Source organism: Rattus norvegicus, chromosome X, assembly GCF_021556685.1.
Source record: "Rattus norvegicus strain SHRSP/BbbUtx chromosome X, alternate assembly SHRSP_T2T, whole genome shotgun sequence".
NCBI lineage: Eukaryota > Metazoa > Chordata > Mammalia > Rodentia > Muridae > Rattus > Rattus norvegicus.
In genome coordinates this window covers 105975476-105991605 of record NC_141554.1, presented here as the reverse complement: position 1 = coordinate 105991605, position 16130 = coordinate 105975476, and the positions used below count along the sequence as shown (strand labels likewise).

Sequence of the window (16130 nt, the reverse complement as noted above, 5' to 3'; positions counted from 1 at the left end):
TGTCCTACGTGACTGTTCATTGGTTCACTTCTGGAGATAACGGCCCAGTTGCCTGAGAAACGATGATGTCATTATGGGTAGTTCAATCCCGATTGGTCCGCCCCAAGGATAAACTTAAAAGCCCAGCTTAACTCAGGAAACAGAACCAAGGATTTCTATGGCCATGAAGCTTTTGAGCGGAGATACACCGCTGGTCTGTGAGCTTGCGCTTCGCCCCCTGGCTTTAGTTTTCTGGAGCATTCTTGGGGCCAGAGCATTGGACAATGGCTTGGCGCGGACACCTACTATGGGCTGGCTGCACTGGGAACGTTTCATGTGCAACCTTGACTGCCAAGAAGAGCCTGATGCCTGCATAAGGTATGAGATATTGAGTGATCCTTCCTCTTTCCGTGTGTTTGTATGGGTGTATTTGGTAGAAGGAATGGAACATTTGAGCTGGAGGGATAGATCTATTATTGATGCTTTAAAAAAAATTCCCAGCAATTTTTATATCATTTATTTTATATTAAATTAAATGTAAAATTGTATATCTTGTTCGAGATCTAGACTGTCTCTAAACCATTATCAGTGTGAGCGCTTTACCTCACTGCAAATTTTTCATTTATTATTTGGTTCCATGCAGACCCTTCGTGTGGGTTTGTACTCTGCCCTTGTTTCGTTCTAGCCTTGAGCTAGCCATAAGTACAGTTGGAATGGGCAGGAGGATGACTAAGACCAATGTGATTTTTTTTCCATTTTGGATCACAAGTTCTTTGTAATGGAGCTAGAGTTAGAGAAACCATGAGATAACTGAGGTGTTCCTGAACCCCCTTCCCAGGCACCAGGCTGGAAGGTTGACCTGAAGGAACTTTATACATCAAACGTGAGAGTTGAGACCAGGCACAATCTTAGTTTGCAAACTAGGATAAATGTCCTTTTTAACTCGTGGGGCTGACACCGAAAAGGCTATAAAATTGTTGTGCATGGTGGCACAGGGCTTTAATCCCAGCATTCCAGCGGCAGAGGCAGGCAGATCTCTGGAGTTCAAGGCCAGCCAGGGCTGCATAGTGAGATACTGTGTGAAAAAGAAAGAGCTGTGAAACGGTTATCTGTCAGAGATGATCTTCTCAATTAAAATGCAACCATTTTTTAAAACCAGCTATTCATGCTCTGATCCCCTCAATTAATTAGGCAAATAAAACAGATATCTTTATCCTGGCATAAGAAAATGAATTATGGGTTGGGGATTTAGCTCAGTGGTAGAGTGCTTGCCTAGGAAGCGCAAGGCCCTGGGTTCGGTCCCCAGCTCCGGAGGGGGAAAAAAAAAAAAGAAACGCTTTAAAGAAAATGAATTATATGTTTACACAAATATATGGGCATTTTTCTAGAAAAGATATGTTTTTCTTTCTTCAAAATCTTTTGGTTTTTTGAGACAAGGTTTCTCTGTCCTCTGCCTTCCGAGTGCTGGGATTAAAGGTGTACCCCCAACACACCCAGCCTCTTCAGACTCTTAAATGAATCCATGATCTAGAAAAGATTAAGAACCAACTATTAGATGTTGAATGGCTCCCTTATAAGTATTATTGAAAACAAAGTAAGGTCACTGACTGGTGCAAAACCACCTCTAAAGGCAGGTGCCACAACTTCCTCTCTGTGAATGCCTATAAAGATAAAGTCAAGGTGTTGGACAGACATCATAAGAGAAAATGACTCTAATGTCCATAGTATCCCTGAGATAAAATCTGTGGTAACTTGACAATATATGGTTCTTTTTTGTCCTTATTTTTTTTTTTTGTTAATGGTGGCTGGTTTTCAGGGGTGGGGGTTGTTATAAAACTAATACATGATCACTGCAAACAAGTATGTGGTAAAAATGATATACTGGAAATTAAGCCTCCTTACTTCATCATCTAGAAATAATTATGGTTAATATCCGTATACAATTCTGCTGTTTATTATGTAAATGAAAATACAGATTTCTAATTGACTTTCTAAGAATTAGTGTCACTTTTATGTATGAGTAATATCAGGACCCCAGTGCCCTCCAATTCTACTTCAGCTTTAGGCAAATCATTCGTCTTCTTTTGTTTTTCCTGAAGTTTGGGGACATGTCTGAGGATCTGGCACATGCTGAGAAAATGTTCTATTAGTGGGCTGGATTTCTTTGTCCTTAGATTTTGGGGACATGGTCACCCTGCGTGGATCAAGATTATCTTAAACTAGGGATCTTTCTGCCACCTTACTGGGGTTACAGGCATGCAGGACCATTCTCAGTTTAATTACTTTTTCTAAATTGGACTGGAGATGAGTTCAGGGGGTACAGTGTTGGCCTAGCAATGTGTCTTGTAAACTGAGAATGGTGGTGTCTTAGGGTTTTACTGCTGTGGACACCATGACCAAGGCAAGGTCACGGACAACATTTAATTGGGGCTGGCCTACAGGTTCACAGGTTCCATTATCATCAAGGCAGAAGCAGGGCAGCATCCAGGCAGACGTGATGCAGGAGGAGATGAGACTTCTATACATCTTCATGTGAAGGCTGCTAGCTCAAGACTGACTTCCAGGCAGCTAGGGTGAAGGTCTTAAGCCCACGTCCACAGTGACACACCTACTCCAACAAGGCCACACCTCCTAATAGTGCCACTCCCTGGGTCAATCATATAGAAACTATCGCAGGTGGTGCACATTTAAATCCCAGTATTCCGGAGGTGGAAGCAGGAATATCGGAAATTTAAGTTCATCTTATGTCATACAAAGTTCGAGGCCAGCCTGGGATACATGTGAGTGACTTCAAAAGAAAGGTGCAGAGTAGTATACCTGGTATAGAGTAAGAACTTGATAAATCCAAGTATGTGTATATGCTATAATTCATTTGTCCAGTCCTCTATTAAGAGCTATTAGTATTCATCAATTATCATGTATCCTATAGCTGATTTTATTTTCTTTAATGCTTTTCTCTTTTTTTAAATGGAAAAGGTTTCACTGTGGGCCTGGCTGGTCTAGTGCCTCAGGCCCCAAGCGCTGAGATCGGTATCATGAGCACCGCATCATGCCAGACTTCATTCCTTTAGTAGAACACTAATTTTAGGGTGGAACGGTATGAATAGTTTGATAATATTAAGCAATCATTAACCAAGATTTTGCAGACGTATGTGTACAATCACAGTGCGTCATCTTGCCTGTTCTCCCAGCAAAATAGCCAACCATTGTATTTTGTCATTCTTTTAGAACTTTTGCAATCTGCTTTGTGTTTAAGTCTTTTTCTGCCCCTGTAGGACTTGGCTCCAGGATTTAACATGTTAGGAAGTACTCTAGCACGGACCTACACCCCAGCCCTTCATATGTACAGTATTTTAATTAATTACTAAGGAGGTTTAATGTCTTTTCCTAATTTAAATCAACTCCTTGAACTGTTTCTTCCATGGATCTCCCCCCCCCCCCCCCCCCCCCGCTTTGGTCATTTAACTGTGTCATCTGAGTTTTTCTTTTATTCCATTTGGCTTGGGTCCAGGATCCATTGTAGTTACAGGTGGTTCTTGACTATGAGTTGTTTTGAAATTCATATAATGGGACATATCATTTCTTTCATTATTTCTGGCTTTGAAGTCTTATACCAAGAAATTATAAAGTTAAAACAAAAGGCAAATAGCGTTTTTACTTGAGTGCAGAGTAAATTTGGAAATAGGAAACAAAGACTCAGTTTGCCTGAAATAGCATTCCAGAGGGAAGGTGACCTTTTGGGTTTTTCTAAGGACGTGATTGTGAACCAGGCATGGTGGCACAGACCTTTAATCCCAGTACTCCAGAGGCAGAGGCAGAAGCAGGCAGATCTCTGTTAGTTCAAGGGCCAATGTGGTCTACAAAGCTACTTCTAGACCATCCAGGGCTACACAGAGAAACCATCTCAAAAAGACCAAAATGGGAAGTGGTGGTGATGCTTGTGAAACCTTGTATTCTTTGGGGAAGCTACAAGCACGACATAGATGGTGCTCTCTGAAGTCTTGAATTACAGTAATCTTTGTCTTCTGTGCGACAGCAGCGTCATTTCTTTTATAGAACATAAGCATTTCATCTCTGAGGTGAGCTCTTTAAATCCTGCCAAATTCCTTCAAAAGTCTTTTTGGGATTTGTTCAAGGTTTCCTGATCCAAGAAAAAAAAAATAATGCTTCTCATCTATTCAAGCCATTGAGGAACGGGATAGTTTTAACACATGGTTGATAAACATATTAATCTCTAGGTATGCTAGCGTTTTCTGGCTCTTTTTTTCTGTTACTATTGTGAATGAGGTTGTTTTCCCTACCTAAGTAAAACTGATACCAGAAGAAGCTGTTTATCATACTGATCCTTCTCCACTGAGATTTCTCTGGTTGTGTGTAGGCCAGGCAGGTCTTGCTTCTGGAGGTCCTCCTGTTGTGGTTTTCTCAATAGCTACGATTACAAGCCTGTGTTACCACAGCTTGTTCGTTGCAATAACTTTCCAGTTTTGTCATGTTTGTACTCTTACTTATTTGGAGTTTTTGTTTATTTCTTTTTTGGTTAGGGATGGAACTGAAGGCCCCACCCCTTCTGTGTTGGGGGTGGGGAGTCAGAAGTAGTGGGAGGAGCAGGAGAGGAGTCACAGGAAGGATGGTTCATTTTTCCTCATACAAGTTGTCATTACTACCATGGTGTTACTGCATTTTTAGAAACTGTGAAATCCCAAGGTGCCTTAAAACGGGAGCGCTGAAGTACTCATGGACTGAATTGGAATGATTGTTCGAATTTCTTTTTCAGTGAGCAACTGTTCATGCAGATGGCAGAGCTCATGGTCTCTGATGGCTGGAGGGACGCGGGTTATGAATACCTCTGCATAGATGACTGCTGGATGGCTCCCGAGAGGGATTCAAAGGGCCGGCTTCAGGCAGATCCCAAGCGCTTTCCTAGTGGGATCAAACACCTCGCTAATTACGTGAGTTTTAGAGCTGATGGCTTATTTTTTTATGGCTTTATGAAGGCTTATTGTGAAACAGACCACATGATACTTTGAAAATGTAATGTGAACAATAAATTATGGTGCTTACCAGGTGGAATTATTATCACATCAGCCTATAAACATTTCCCAGGGCCTATCTTGGTGAAACATTTCTTACTGAAAACACTGAATCCTCTAGGCAAAAAGGAGAGCATGGTTGTGACACGCACGCTTGTATTTCCACGTCAGCATGAGAGGCTACCGTAGCTATACTATTAAGTATACAGTTGAACTATATACTTAATGAGTTTTAAAAGATAAAAACAAATATTCTGGAGACTGCTGAAAACAAATGAGGCCTGATGCTAGCCAAAGGCAGTGAAGCAGATTTTATTCAGTACTGTAGGAAAAAAGGTCACGTTCCAAACCAGATGGACAAGTGAGTTCTACAATCAATGAGCAAATACTAGCTGTTCAGTAGCTGGAAAATTGCTAAAAGGGACATCAAGAGTCAGACGATAGCATAAATTAATGGGCTTCTTGCTCTAACCGAGCTCACGCAGACAGACACCAGGAAGGCCAAGACTGGAGGAAGAGTCAGAGAGGCTTAACTGAAATGTTGTCACCCATTCTCAAGATGAAAGGGTTTCGGAAGGAGATTGTTGAGGATCCCATGAGGAACGTGAAAATGGTCATAGGCTCTTTCTCGCTTCTGTGCTACAGTTCACATGCAGTGTTGGAACTGCCTTAGCAAAATTGGAGGATCTGTTCCCTGCTTCCAACAAACTCGGCTTAAAAACTGGAGTGGTGTAAGGAATAAAGTCTCCAAGACTTGGAGAAGCACACATCTCTGTTCTTAGTCTTACTCAGTGGCCCTCCCAGCATTTTTTTTTACTACTTCCTGGTTGATTTCCCTCTGTGGTCCATCTTTCTTCTCATTTTAGGTCCACAGCAAAGGCTTAAAGCTAGGGATTTATGCAGATGTTGGCAAGAAAACCTGTGCAGGTTTCCCTGGGAGCTTTGGATCCTATGACATTGATGCCCAGACATTTGCTGACTGGGGTATAGATCTGCTAAAATTTGATGGTTGTCACTGTGACAGTGTGGTATCCTTGGCGAATGGTATGTTTCTCCTTTTTTTAAATTGCATATTTAAAATTATGTTAAAATCAACAAAGTAAACATGATGTATAGTGCATGTGGCTGTGTATTTGTTGGGGGTGTATTGCTATGGTGCCTGCTGAGAAGTCAGAGGACAACTTGCAGGAGTTGGTTCTCTTTCCAACCATCTGGGTCCCAGGGATCAAACTCAGGTGGTCAGGCTTGGCAGTGAGCACCATTGCTAGCTGAACCATTTCCTTAGCCTAAATGGTATGTTTTCTTCAAAGGATTTAGCCATAATTATTTCTTGTCCTTTTGGTTAACATTAAGGGAGAGATCTAGCCAGAAACAAGAACTTGAGGCCATAGTTAAAGCTGAGCCTCCAAAGGGCTAATCTCTCCTCCTCTCTCTTTTTCTTCCTTTCTCTGTGTAGCCCTGGTTGTCCTGGAACCAGCTCTGTAGATCAGGCTGGCCTTGAACTCATATATATAGATAGATCTTCATGCCTCTGCCTCTTTCTTGCTGGGATTCAAAGTGTGTGCCACCATTGCCCAACCAAAGAAGTTGCATTGTGTACTCCTGTGAGTGGCCTCTTTATTCATCTATGTGGCATTCATACATGTCTACCATGGCACATGGCATATACTATGCACTTTTGATTCAAGGACTTTGAGAATACATTATAACTGTTAATTGTAACTAGATCTGACATTGTTTGTGAGAGCCCAGATGAAGAAGCATCTGACCCCTACCTTTCCTCTCTGTGCCTAGGGTCTCTCAGAGCCTCCAAGTAGTCACAATTTAAGCAGTTTTAAGCAGAGAGCAACCTGTCCCTGCCACTAGTTTAAAATATAAACATGCCCTTTGTAAGCAGCCTCTTCAGGTACACAGCACTGGCTGGCAATTCCCTGCTTTCCTTATTTTACCCATTGTTTTCTTCTTGAAGGTTACAAGTACATGTCCTTGGCCTTGAACAGGACTGGCAGAAGTATTGTGTACTCCTGTGAGTGGCCTCTTTATTTGAGACCCTTTCATAAGGTGAGCTACTGAGTCCAGAATCGAAACTTCAGAGCCTGAGTACAAAGACACACTTCTCAAAATCCCCACTGCTTGTAATTAGGGCCTAAGTGTCCACCAACTGGGAAATCATTTTTGATTTTTCCTTTTCTTTCACTGTTCACATCCTGTCTGCCAGCAATCCTGCCAGTATTGTTCCGGAAGTCTCTCTTGACTTCACTAACTTCCTGTCATTACATCCACACTGGCCTTCCAGGCCGCTAACAGCCTCACCCCTCCATTTCTGCTCCTTTTCCTACCCCTATTATTTTCCAGACAGCAGCAGAACTGTCTCCTGAAAAATCTCAAGGGCCTGCCATCTCTCTCCTCCTTAGAATCTACCTGGCTTTCTGTTGCACTTGGAATAAAATCAAACTCCATCAGCATGCATGCCTCTTGCCTGCCTCTATCCTCCAACAGCTCTTTTGAGCATGGTCTTTTTTCCTTTCTACCCCATTGTGTATGCTCACTGTGCATGGCCGGTAATGGGTCACACAAAGACATTTTCCTGAGCCTACGATGATGTACTTGCTTACTGTTTCTTCCAAGTGTTCCCCCAAGATTTTAAAAAGGGTCGTTGGCTAATTAACATTGAAATCTGACCAGATGCTCCATGCTTGGGTCTTCTCTACTTTAAAATAGCCTTCTGCCTACTCACTCTCTAGGCAATAACTGTTTGGTTTCCCAGGAGGGTACGTCTTTACGTATTTATGAAATGAATCCATATTGTTTTCTTGAACTTTAGTTTAACTTTTTCCTCAGCCTTTTAGACCTTGGGTGTCATACTGTGAATCTACACACTGGTTCATTCCACAATTTACATGTTTCAGATTCCGATTTTATCATGTTCCATAGTATCCCAGATAACTTTACAGATCTTATTTTTACCATTTAAATCATTGTAATTAATTTATTAGCAATATGGCCATCTTAGGCAAGATTACACATTACAGTAAAAAACAAAGATCTTTCATAATGCCAGTACTTAGACACCACAGTTCAGTGCACATCCAACATAAATAGTATTAAAATCACTTTATAAACAGGCCACATACTTAAAATTATATGGCCTACTTATATGAAGTGAACAACTGCTGGTGAAATTCCTTCACATTAAGAACCAAAAGATAGTCAGGCTTTGTTATGGGAGACTTTTGATCTGTAAATCAGCAAAATCTTACAGGAAAATTAAAACCTTCAATTCTGTCTTTTTTCCCAGCCTAATTATACAGATATCCAATATTACTGCAATCACTGGAGAAATTTTGATGATGTTTATGATTCCTGGGAAAGCATAAAGTCTATCTTGGCCTGGACAGTAACTCACCAGAAGGACATTGTTGAAGTCGCCGGACCAGGGGGCTGGAATGACCCAGACATGGTAAAAACAGGAACCCTCCTCATTTAAGAGGTAGCTCTTTTATGTTGCTGTCTGGGTCTGAAGCTCGGGCCTTGCTCAAGCCAAGCAAGTTTTGTAGCTATATGCCAAGCCCGTGGGAAGAGGCCTTCTGTGAGTACTTACATCACCATGCTATAGAAATTATTTGGCAATTTTAAAAATGTTTAAAAATGTTCCAGCAGGCATTGTGTAGTTGCTTGGAGTCTCAGAACTCCATAGGTTAAGACAGGAGAGTTGCTCCAAATTCAAGACCAAAAGGTTAGCTGGGACCTTATCTCCAAAAACAGAAAAGTAACTCTTCAGGGATCCCTGCAGGTATCCAAGCAGGGAACTGAACCCACCAAAGAGATAAGAAGGAAACCCTGTGCATATTGACTTGCCATCCTGGGTCAGACTTTGGGCAGTCTAATGCCAGGTAGTTCACTGTCAGCATATTTAAAACAGGATGCCATTTGGGAAAAGGCAACAATCAGTCTGATTCTAGGTGCACAGTAAGCTCAAGGTGTGGCTACCTAGAAACTCTTTACACAGTTCTTGTGACCACGAGAGTGGTTTGTACAGCTAAGAGGCCTAGAACCTAGTGTGGTCTCTGACCAATAGTACAAAGGTCAGCAGGCCATAAAATACATGTGACATCTCCCCTAAGGATGGGTAATGGCCTGGAGAGAGAAGGGTGTAAGATAGTCATTCTGGGGAATTTGGGTGAGGTCTGCCTCCACAGATAGCAAAAATGGTCACCAGGTTGTTGACAAAATCTACTTCCAGCCTTCTAGGCAGGAAAACTGAATTTTATCTCTTCTATTGATAAGAGGGCCCAGTGTGTTTAACATTCCTGGTTTTCAGACAAGGACAGCTGTGACCCCAAGAACCCCTATCAGTTGAATATTCTTCCATATGACTTTACTCTACCCTTTGTCCTAGTTAGTGATTGGCAACTTTGGCCTCAGTTGGGACCAGCAGGTAACACAGATGGCCCTCTGGGCTATCATGGCAGCTCCTCTACTCATGTCCAATGATCTCCGACAAATCAGCTCTCAAGCCAAGGCTCTACTTCAGAATGAGGATGTAATTGCCATCAACCAAGACCCCTTGGGCAAGCAGGGGTACTGTTTTAGAAAGGTAAGTCATGCTTCTTGGGAGAAAATTGGCCAGGAACATATTATCCTGCATTAAAGTGTATTATTCACAGTATTTTGTGATGGTCTTTTAATACTCAAGTACAAAATTATCTCAAGCCCAACTACTCAAGTACAAAATTATCTCAAGCCCAACTCTGCTAAATGAGGATACAACCGACTTTTTTTTTTTTTTAATTTTTCCCTTGAGCTTGAGAATGGAGTGATTAATAAGGCTTTTGCCAGAACTCTTCTTTTAAAAAACAGAATTTTTCTGTTGTTGTCCTGGCTGTCTTCAAAGTAGTTTGTTGGCCAGGCTTCTTGCGGGGTATCTACCAGAGAAGACTGCTCTGACATGGATTTAAGCCAAGAAAGTTTTTATTAGCCAGCTGACAATTACACGCCGGTGTTTAGAATCCCACAGCCTTTATCAGGATGAGCTTTGAAGCATAAAATCCATGCCCTGGGTGGACATACTTCAATTCATGAGAACACTTAACCAGAATTGGAACTAAGGATGCCAAAAGACAAAGTATATGAACTTTGGTTGATGAGGTCTTTTTGTTTTTTAAAACTGGGTTTCTCAGCCCTGACTGTACTGAGACTGCCTCTGTAGACCAGACTGGCCTTGAACCAGCCTCTGCATCCTGAGTGCTGGGATTAAGGGTGTGTACCACCACACCCAGCTAGACATTACTTGTAAATTTCTAAAATATACTGCTGGCTTACTCTAATCTTTTTCTTCAAGTGCACAATAGTTCTGCTAATAAGGCTGACTATCAAATAGGACTAGTGATGAGGTTACCACATGTTCATACTTCTTTTCTTGGTTTTTCAGGAAAACGAAATTGAGGTTTGGGAACGGCCACTCTCAAACCTAGCCTGGGCCGTGGCTGTGAGAAACCTGCAGGAGATTGGTGGACCTCGTTTTTACACCATCCAGATTTCTTCCCTGGGTCGAGGACTAGCCTGCAATCCTGGCTGCATCATCACTCAGATTCTCCCTGAGAAAGTACATCTAGGCTTCTATGAATGGCCTTTAACCTTAAAAACTCGAATAAATCCCTCAGGTACTGTTTTGCTTCGGTTAGAAAGATAAACTATACTATGTTGGAAGGCAGAGATCTGCATAAGTGCCCAGTTTTCCTAAAGACCAAACTATTCCCTGCCCTTCCCTGTTTCACCTTAGGCTTTTGAAATTAAGTGGGTACTCCTGTGCCAGGCACTGTAACAGATGCTTCCTGTCTACCGGTTGATTTTAATCATCACAACCCCAAAGCAGGTGTTTATCCACTATAATCTGTACAGCTAGATCAGATTTAAAAAACTTGATTGTTTTTTTTTAAATGTGGTTCAAGTGTTTTGCTTTTATGTATGAGTTCCACATGCATACCTGGTGCCCAGGAAGTCAGAAGCCGGCACGAAATCCTCTGGAACTGAACCTAAGACCTCTGTAAAGAACAAGTGCTCTTAATCGCTGAGCCAGCTCTCTAGCACCTATAACCAGGATTCAGAGCTAAGCCAACTAGACACAAATCAGTAGGGGTACTTGGCATGGACTGCTTATAGTCTAATAAAAAGGAAAAAAAATGAAAATCTGTTTCCTCAGTTAAAAACTCATGTACCTAAGTTACTCTAAGATTAGAGTAAGCCAGCAGTATATTTTAGAAATTTACAAGCAGTTTCATTTCAGAAAGCTGAAGCAGAATTGCCAATGTGGAAACCAGTCCAGGATATGTAACAGAATCACAAGCAAAATGATGTACCTCTGATATTCTGAATGTGCAAAAACACCTGAGATATTGAAGGGGTTGGATGAAACCCAGTCACGGGTGAGAGTCGAGCATGTAAGCAGTATGGCTGCTCTCTGTGAGGACTCATTCCCAGTACTCACATGGAGGCAGAGGACTGCTAACATTAGTCCCAGGGGATCTGACCACCCTTTTGAGTCATTTGTAGACTAGTTTTACTGCTGATAGAAAACTTGTGAGGATGCTCGGGTGATACTTCACACAAAGAAAGCCAGTATGGTGGTAGTCATATTCTTCCATTACTCTGGAGGATGAGGCCAGCATAGTCTACAGAGGAAACCCAGGGGGGGGGAACTTCATCTAAATCCAAGGATGTATCCTGAATGGATTGCAGTATGCTCCCAGATCTCCTTACCAAATGCTTGAGGCAAATATGTAAGATTAAAGCTTTACAGTGACCCAGTTGTGTTATTGGTCTTCTATTCCTTGAAATACAAGTCTACTTTTGGGGGTGGGGGCATTCTCCTTGGAGATGGGGCTGGGAGGGGGTGTGGGAAGTGGAGTAGTCGGAGGGTGGACCAGGATGGGGATAAAGTGTGGACTCTACTTTGGATTTTATGATAAATTAGCAGCAGCCTGTGGATTCTAAACACCAAGTAGGGAACCCAATGACAAGTCATGTTTCTCACCACTCAACAAGGTTCAGTCCGAGAGTAGTGCTCAGGTACCAAACACAGCCTTTCAGGTCATTTCTGAAAGCTGTACCCCTTCCCAAAAGACCAACAGCAATCAAAGGGGGTGAAAGGTCAAGATTTTATTGTCTTCATAACAAAATCAGCTTAGAACTGGATCACTTGGCCCTGTAAACAAAACAGAAAAACAAACTGTTGTGTTTTGTAACTTTTAAAGAACCTTTACATAATCCATGGCTCTGGGTTTAAGCCTAGCCACAGCCAAATCTAAACACTGAAAAATCTTAACAGCCATTTCTTTTAGATATATTGGTGTTCAAAATTTTGCATTTGTCAACTAAAAGCATTTGCCAGATTCACAAAATATAAAAAAAAAAATCCTTTTGGTCCCAAATATTTCAGGTATGGGATTTGTAACTAAGCTGTATAACTAAGCAGTGTACCTATGGTACACTGAGACCTGAAACAGTTAACTCTGCAAAGTTTTGTGGTACCTTTCTCTTCTTGTCACCTCCTAGTTCAAAATGCTTGCATCTCTTAATAGCCAGCATCCTCTTAGATCTGCAGTTGGGCTCAACGCACTCCAGTCTCAGCACAATCTTCTTTGTAGTTTTAGCCTAGAAAAGATATGAAGCCAAATCCTTCACAAAATTATATTTTGCAACAATCTGTTTTTAGCTATGGAGGAAAAATCCAGAAGCCTGTGATTTTAAGAGCATACCTAATTAATAGTAAGGAAACTGAAGCAGTATGTGTGGTGGCACATACACACTTGTGGTTCCCAGAGGCAAGGTCAGTCTGTGCTACAGTGTCCAAAAACAAACAAACCATCTACTTTAAATTTGTAGCCTTCTAGTAGGCTACTTTTTAGTAGATGAATCAAATAAAATCAGCCAAATTCATGTCAACTTGGAAATACGGTTAAGACATATCACTAATCAATTTTCTTAAAACTTGCATTAATCCTAAGAAGGCCTGATGAACACAATCACTCCCTACTAATAATCAACCAAGCCCACGATTTTGGCCAGAGTATTGCTGTTATTTCATAATTTGAAACTTGCAATGCACCAATTTTCCACACAGATTGGCTGGACATCTAAATGACTGTTTCCAGCACCCTACACACCCAAGCATTTCCAGACCCCAAATGAAGCCACCCATTTAGCAGTTTTTACAGCCAGGCTGGCTGAAGTGCTTGCTTCCAAGGCACTGTGCTGATTCTGGAGAAGAAACCTCACTAGACTGGAAAAAGACCCCAGAATTCAGCCAGTGGAAGGCTTACACATTGACTGCAAGTTCTAAGACTTCCTAAGACCAAGAAATCCCAATAGCCTTCCATGGTAGTACAGGGAACTGACCCTGTCTTCACAATCAGTAACAACTCCACTAGTGAGCCTCAGTAACAACCATGAACAAATGAAAAGTCATCTTAGTATACACAGAATTCTTACCAGTAGGACACATTCCTTTTTGCCTCTTTAAGGGGTGCTGCAAATACTGCGGATTCTAAACTATAGTCAGATCTGTATTTGACTCCTAGCTCCACTACCTGGGAAGTGAAACGTCCCTGCCAAGTAGGTTAACCTTACGGTGAGGTGATTAACACTAATGCAACGCCTGCAAACAAGGGATGACAAAATCAAGGTCCACAATAAGATACGTGTCAACTAGCAATCACTAACCTTTTTGCGGAAAATGGGCTTAGTCTGCCCGCCGTAGCCACTCTGTTTCCTGTCATAACGCCGCTTTCCTGGAATAAAAGGTTACTCGTTACAGGTCAGAAGTCAAAATGGTCACAAGAAGTCTTAGGTTTAAATTTGAGGCTGCCCTGCATTGAGAAATAGTCCTGCCGAAGGAGAGAGGGAATACCTGGACTTCTAGTACATTTCATGTCACAGCAAATCCAAATTATTGAGTCTGGCATGTCTGGGCTGAGGCAGGAAGATTACTTATTCCAGGCCAGCCTGCCTTACATAGAGAGGGGAGGTTCCGGTCTTCAACAACTCCCCATCCCGCAAACCACCACCAAACTACGTCTAAGCAACTTACCCTGGGCATACAAAGAATCCTTGCCCTTCTTGTACTGCGTCACCTTGTGGGGTTGGTGCTTCCCACATTTCTTGCAGAATGTCCGGCGGGTCTTAGGAACGTTCACCTAGTTAAGAAAGTGTGTTTAGAACGTAATTACCAGACCACAATGGCCCAGAGTCCTCGCTAGATGCAAATAAAGTTGATTTACCCTACTACTTACTAACACACAACAACCATGTAATATACCACGTAAGGTGGTGCAGTCACGTGCGCCACCAAAGAGCGCCACATCCACCCACAGCTAAGTCACACCATCAAGTCAATTCCTCCACCCATAACTCGGTTTTCTCTGGGTCGCTCTCTGCTAAGCTAGGTTTCTTGGATACATCAAGGTCATGCCAGAGTCCTGATGCACCCTGAAACAGTACTGTACACGCTGGGTACAAGGATTAAACTGGATGCTACCAAAGTCCAACAGATGTTCCTACCATGTTTGCAGGAGCGCTACCAGCTCAGAAAGAGAGAGGCTAGAGCAGCAACGGAAGTTTATAGGCGGTGCCTGAGTGCACTTCCTCCGAGCCGTGGGAGACAGCGACCATAGAGTCAGTCAGTAGGGATCTCAGCACAGCACCCTCTAACGGGCGGGGGTGGATGGTTTGCCTTAAGCTGCAGACGCGAGCTTCAGCCGAGGCTCCGCCCTAGGGTCTGCAGCTAGCTGCTCCACTTCCTCCTGCTCAGCGCCAGTAACTGCTTTATGCCTTTTGGCGGACATTGCAATTTAGTAGCTTACGTGAAGAAAGCAGTTCTTTTCCCAGACTCTAATCACCCGTGTTGGAGCCGAACAGGGACTAGGATCAAGTGGAGGGGTTCTTCACCTCAGGATAGCGTTCTTGTTCCACTTCAAGGAGACTGGGATGATCTTTCACAGCAAAGTGTGGCTCAAGGAAGCCCTGGGATGGAGCTAACTGCTTCAGTCCTTTCTCATGTAATCAGTGGGTCCACATGTTTATTTAATGTCTATTCTGTTCCAGGCAGTGTTGTAGGAGCGGAGCCAGGTAATTTAATGTGCTCACCAATGTCTAATTCCAGGCTAAGTACATTGAAGAAAAGGAACAATAAAAGCAGAGGAACTAAATTGGCTGATTCGGTTCCGAAAATTGGCACTGAATTTACCCAGCTTCTGAAGTACTCGGGTCAACAAAGAAAACATGCTTCAGCACTTTGCTTCCCCAAATACGTGACAGCAGGCATGCATGACGTTTCAAGATAGTCCGGCAAAGAAAGGCTGAAGGGTGCTGAGTTTTAAAATAGATTCTCAGAGTAATTTTAGGAGCAAGATGATAACGCCCCTTCCATTTTCCAGGCGAGGAAAGCGGTGGTGTTTTCCATTTGTCCAGTGTCAATAGTCGTGTATTCAGAATGCACACCCCACGTGTTATGACTCCAGAACCTAGTTTCTTTTTACTATCCCATAACATTACTATCATAGTCTGTGTATTATAGCAGCTATCTTTACGACAGAGAGGGCCCCACTAACCCCAGGCTGGCCTTAAACTCACCTATGTAGCTGAAGATGGCTGTGAATTTCTGATCCTTAACCCGAGTGATGGGGGCCCAGGTATATGCAGCTGTGCCTGGTTTGTGCCTGCCTCTTTGAATCCTGTCTATCTCTGGAGCTGCTCACTATTAATAGTATTTACCAAATGAGACTGAGGCACAGGAGGCTTAAATGCACTTCCCCAAAAGTCACACACACGGTTATTTCAAAGCTGGAATTCGATCTTAAGCCATTTAATACGATATACCTCTAGCCTTAGTCAATATTACACAGGGAAAGAGAGGCAGCTACAGGTAGACTAATGGGCTGGAATGAAGAAGGAGGCAGCAGTGGCCTAGGGAGGAGCTAATGGTAGGAGACCCTGAGGTATCCTGCTTGCACAGTGCTCCAGAAACAAGCTGGCACTTCGTTCACGCCCATTTTTGTTGGATGATCGTCTGGGGTTACAATAATAATAATGTCGTTGCCTGCTACATTTCTTTGATAACCCACC

At 42.6% G+C, this 16130-nt stretch overlaps 2 protein-coding genes across 2 annotated transcripts; one reads left to right on the top strand and one right to left on the bottom strand.

The window, feature by feature from the left end:
• Window positions 1–149: 149 nt before the first annotated feature.
• On the top strand, window positions 150–11577 carry Gla (galactosidase, alpha). Its single transcript, NM_001108820.3, is given in 7 exon segments — window positions 150–357; window positions 4754–4928; window positions 5876–6053; window positions 6979–7070; window positions 8308–8469; window positions 9409–9606; window positions 10441–11577. Coding segments are annotated over 7 exon segments (1266 nt in total). The 5' UTR covers window positions 150–157; the 3' UTR covers window positions 10702–11577.
• A 333-nt stretch (window positions 11578–11910) lies between these two features.
• Window positions 11911–14620, bottom strand: Rpl36a (ribosomal protein L36A). Its single transcript, NM_001128065.1, is given in 5 exon segments — window positions 11911–12213; window positions 12540–12662; window positions 13731–13798; window positions 14098–14203; window positions 14568–14620. Coding segments are annotated over 5 exon segments (321 nt in total). The 5' UTR covers window positions 14571–14620; the 3' UTR covers window positions 11911–12192.
• Between the last annotated feature and the right edge of the window lie 1510 nt (window positions 14621–16130).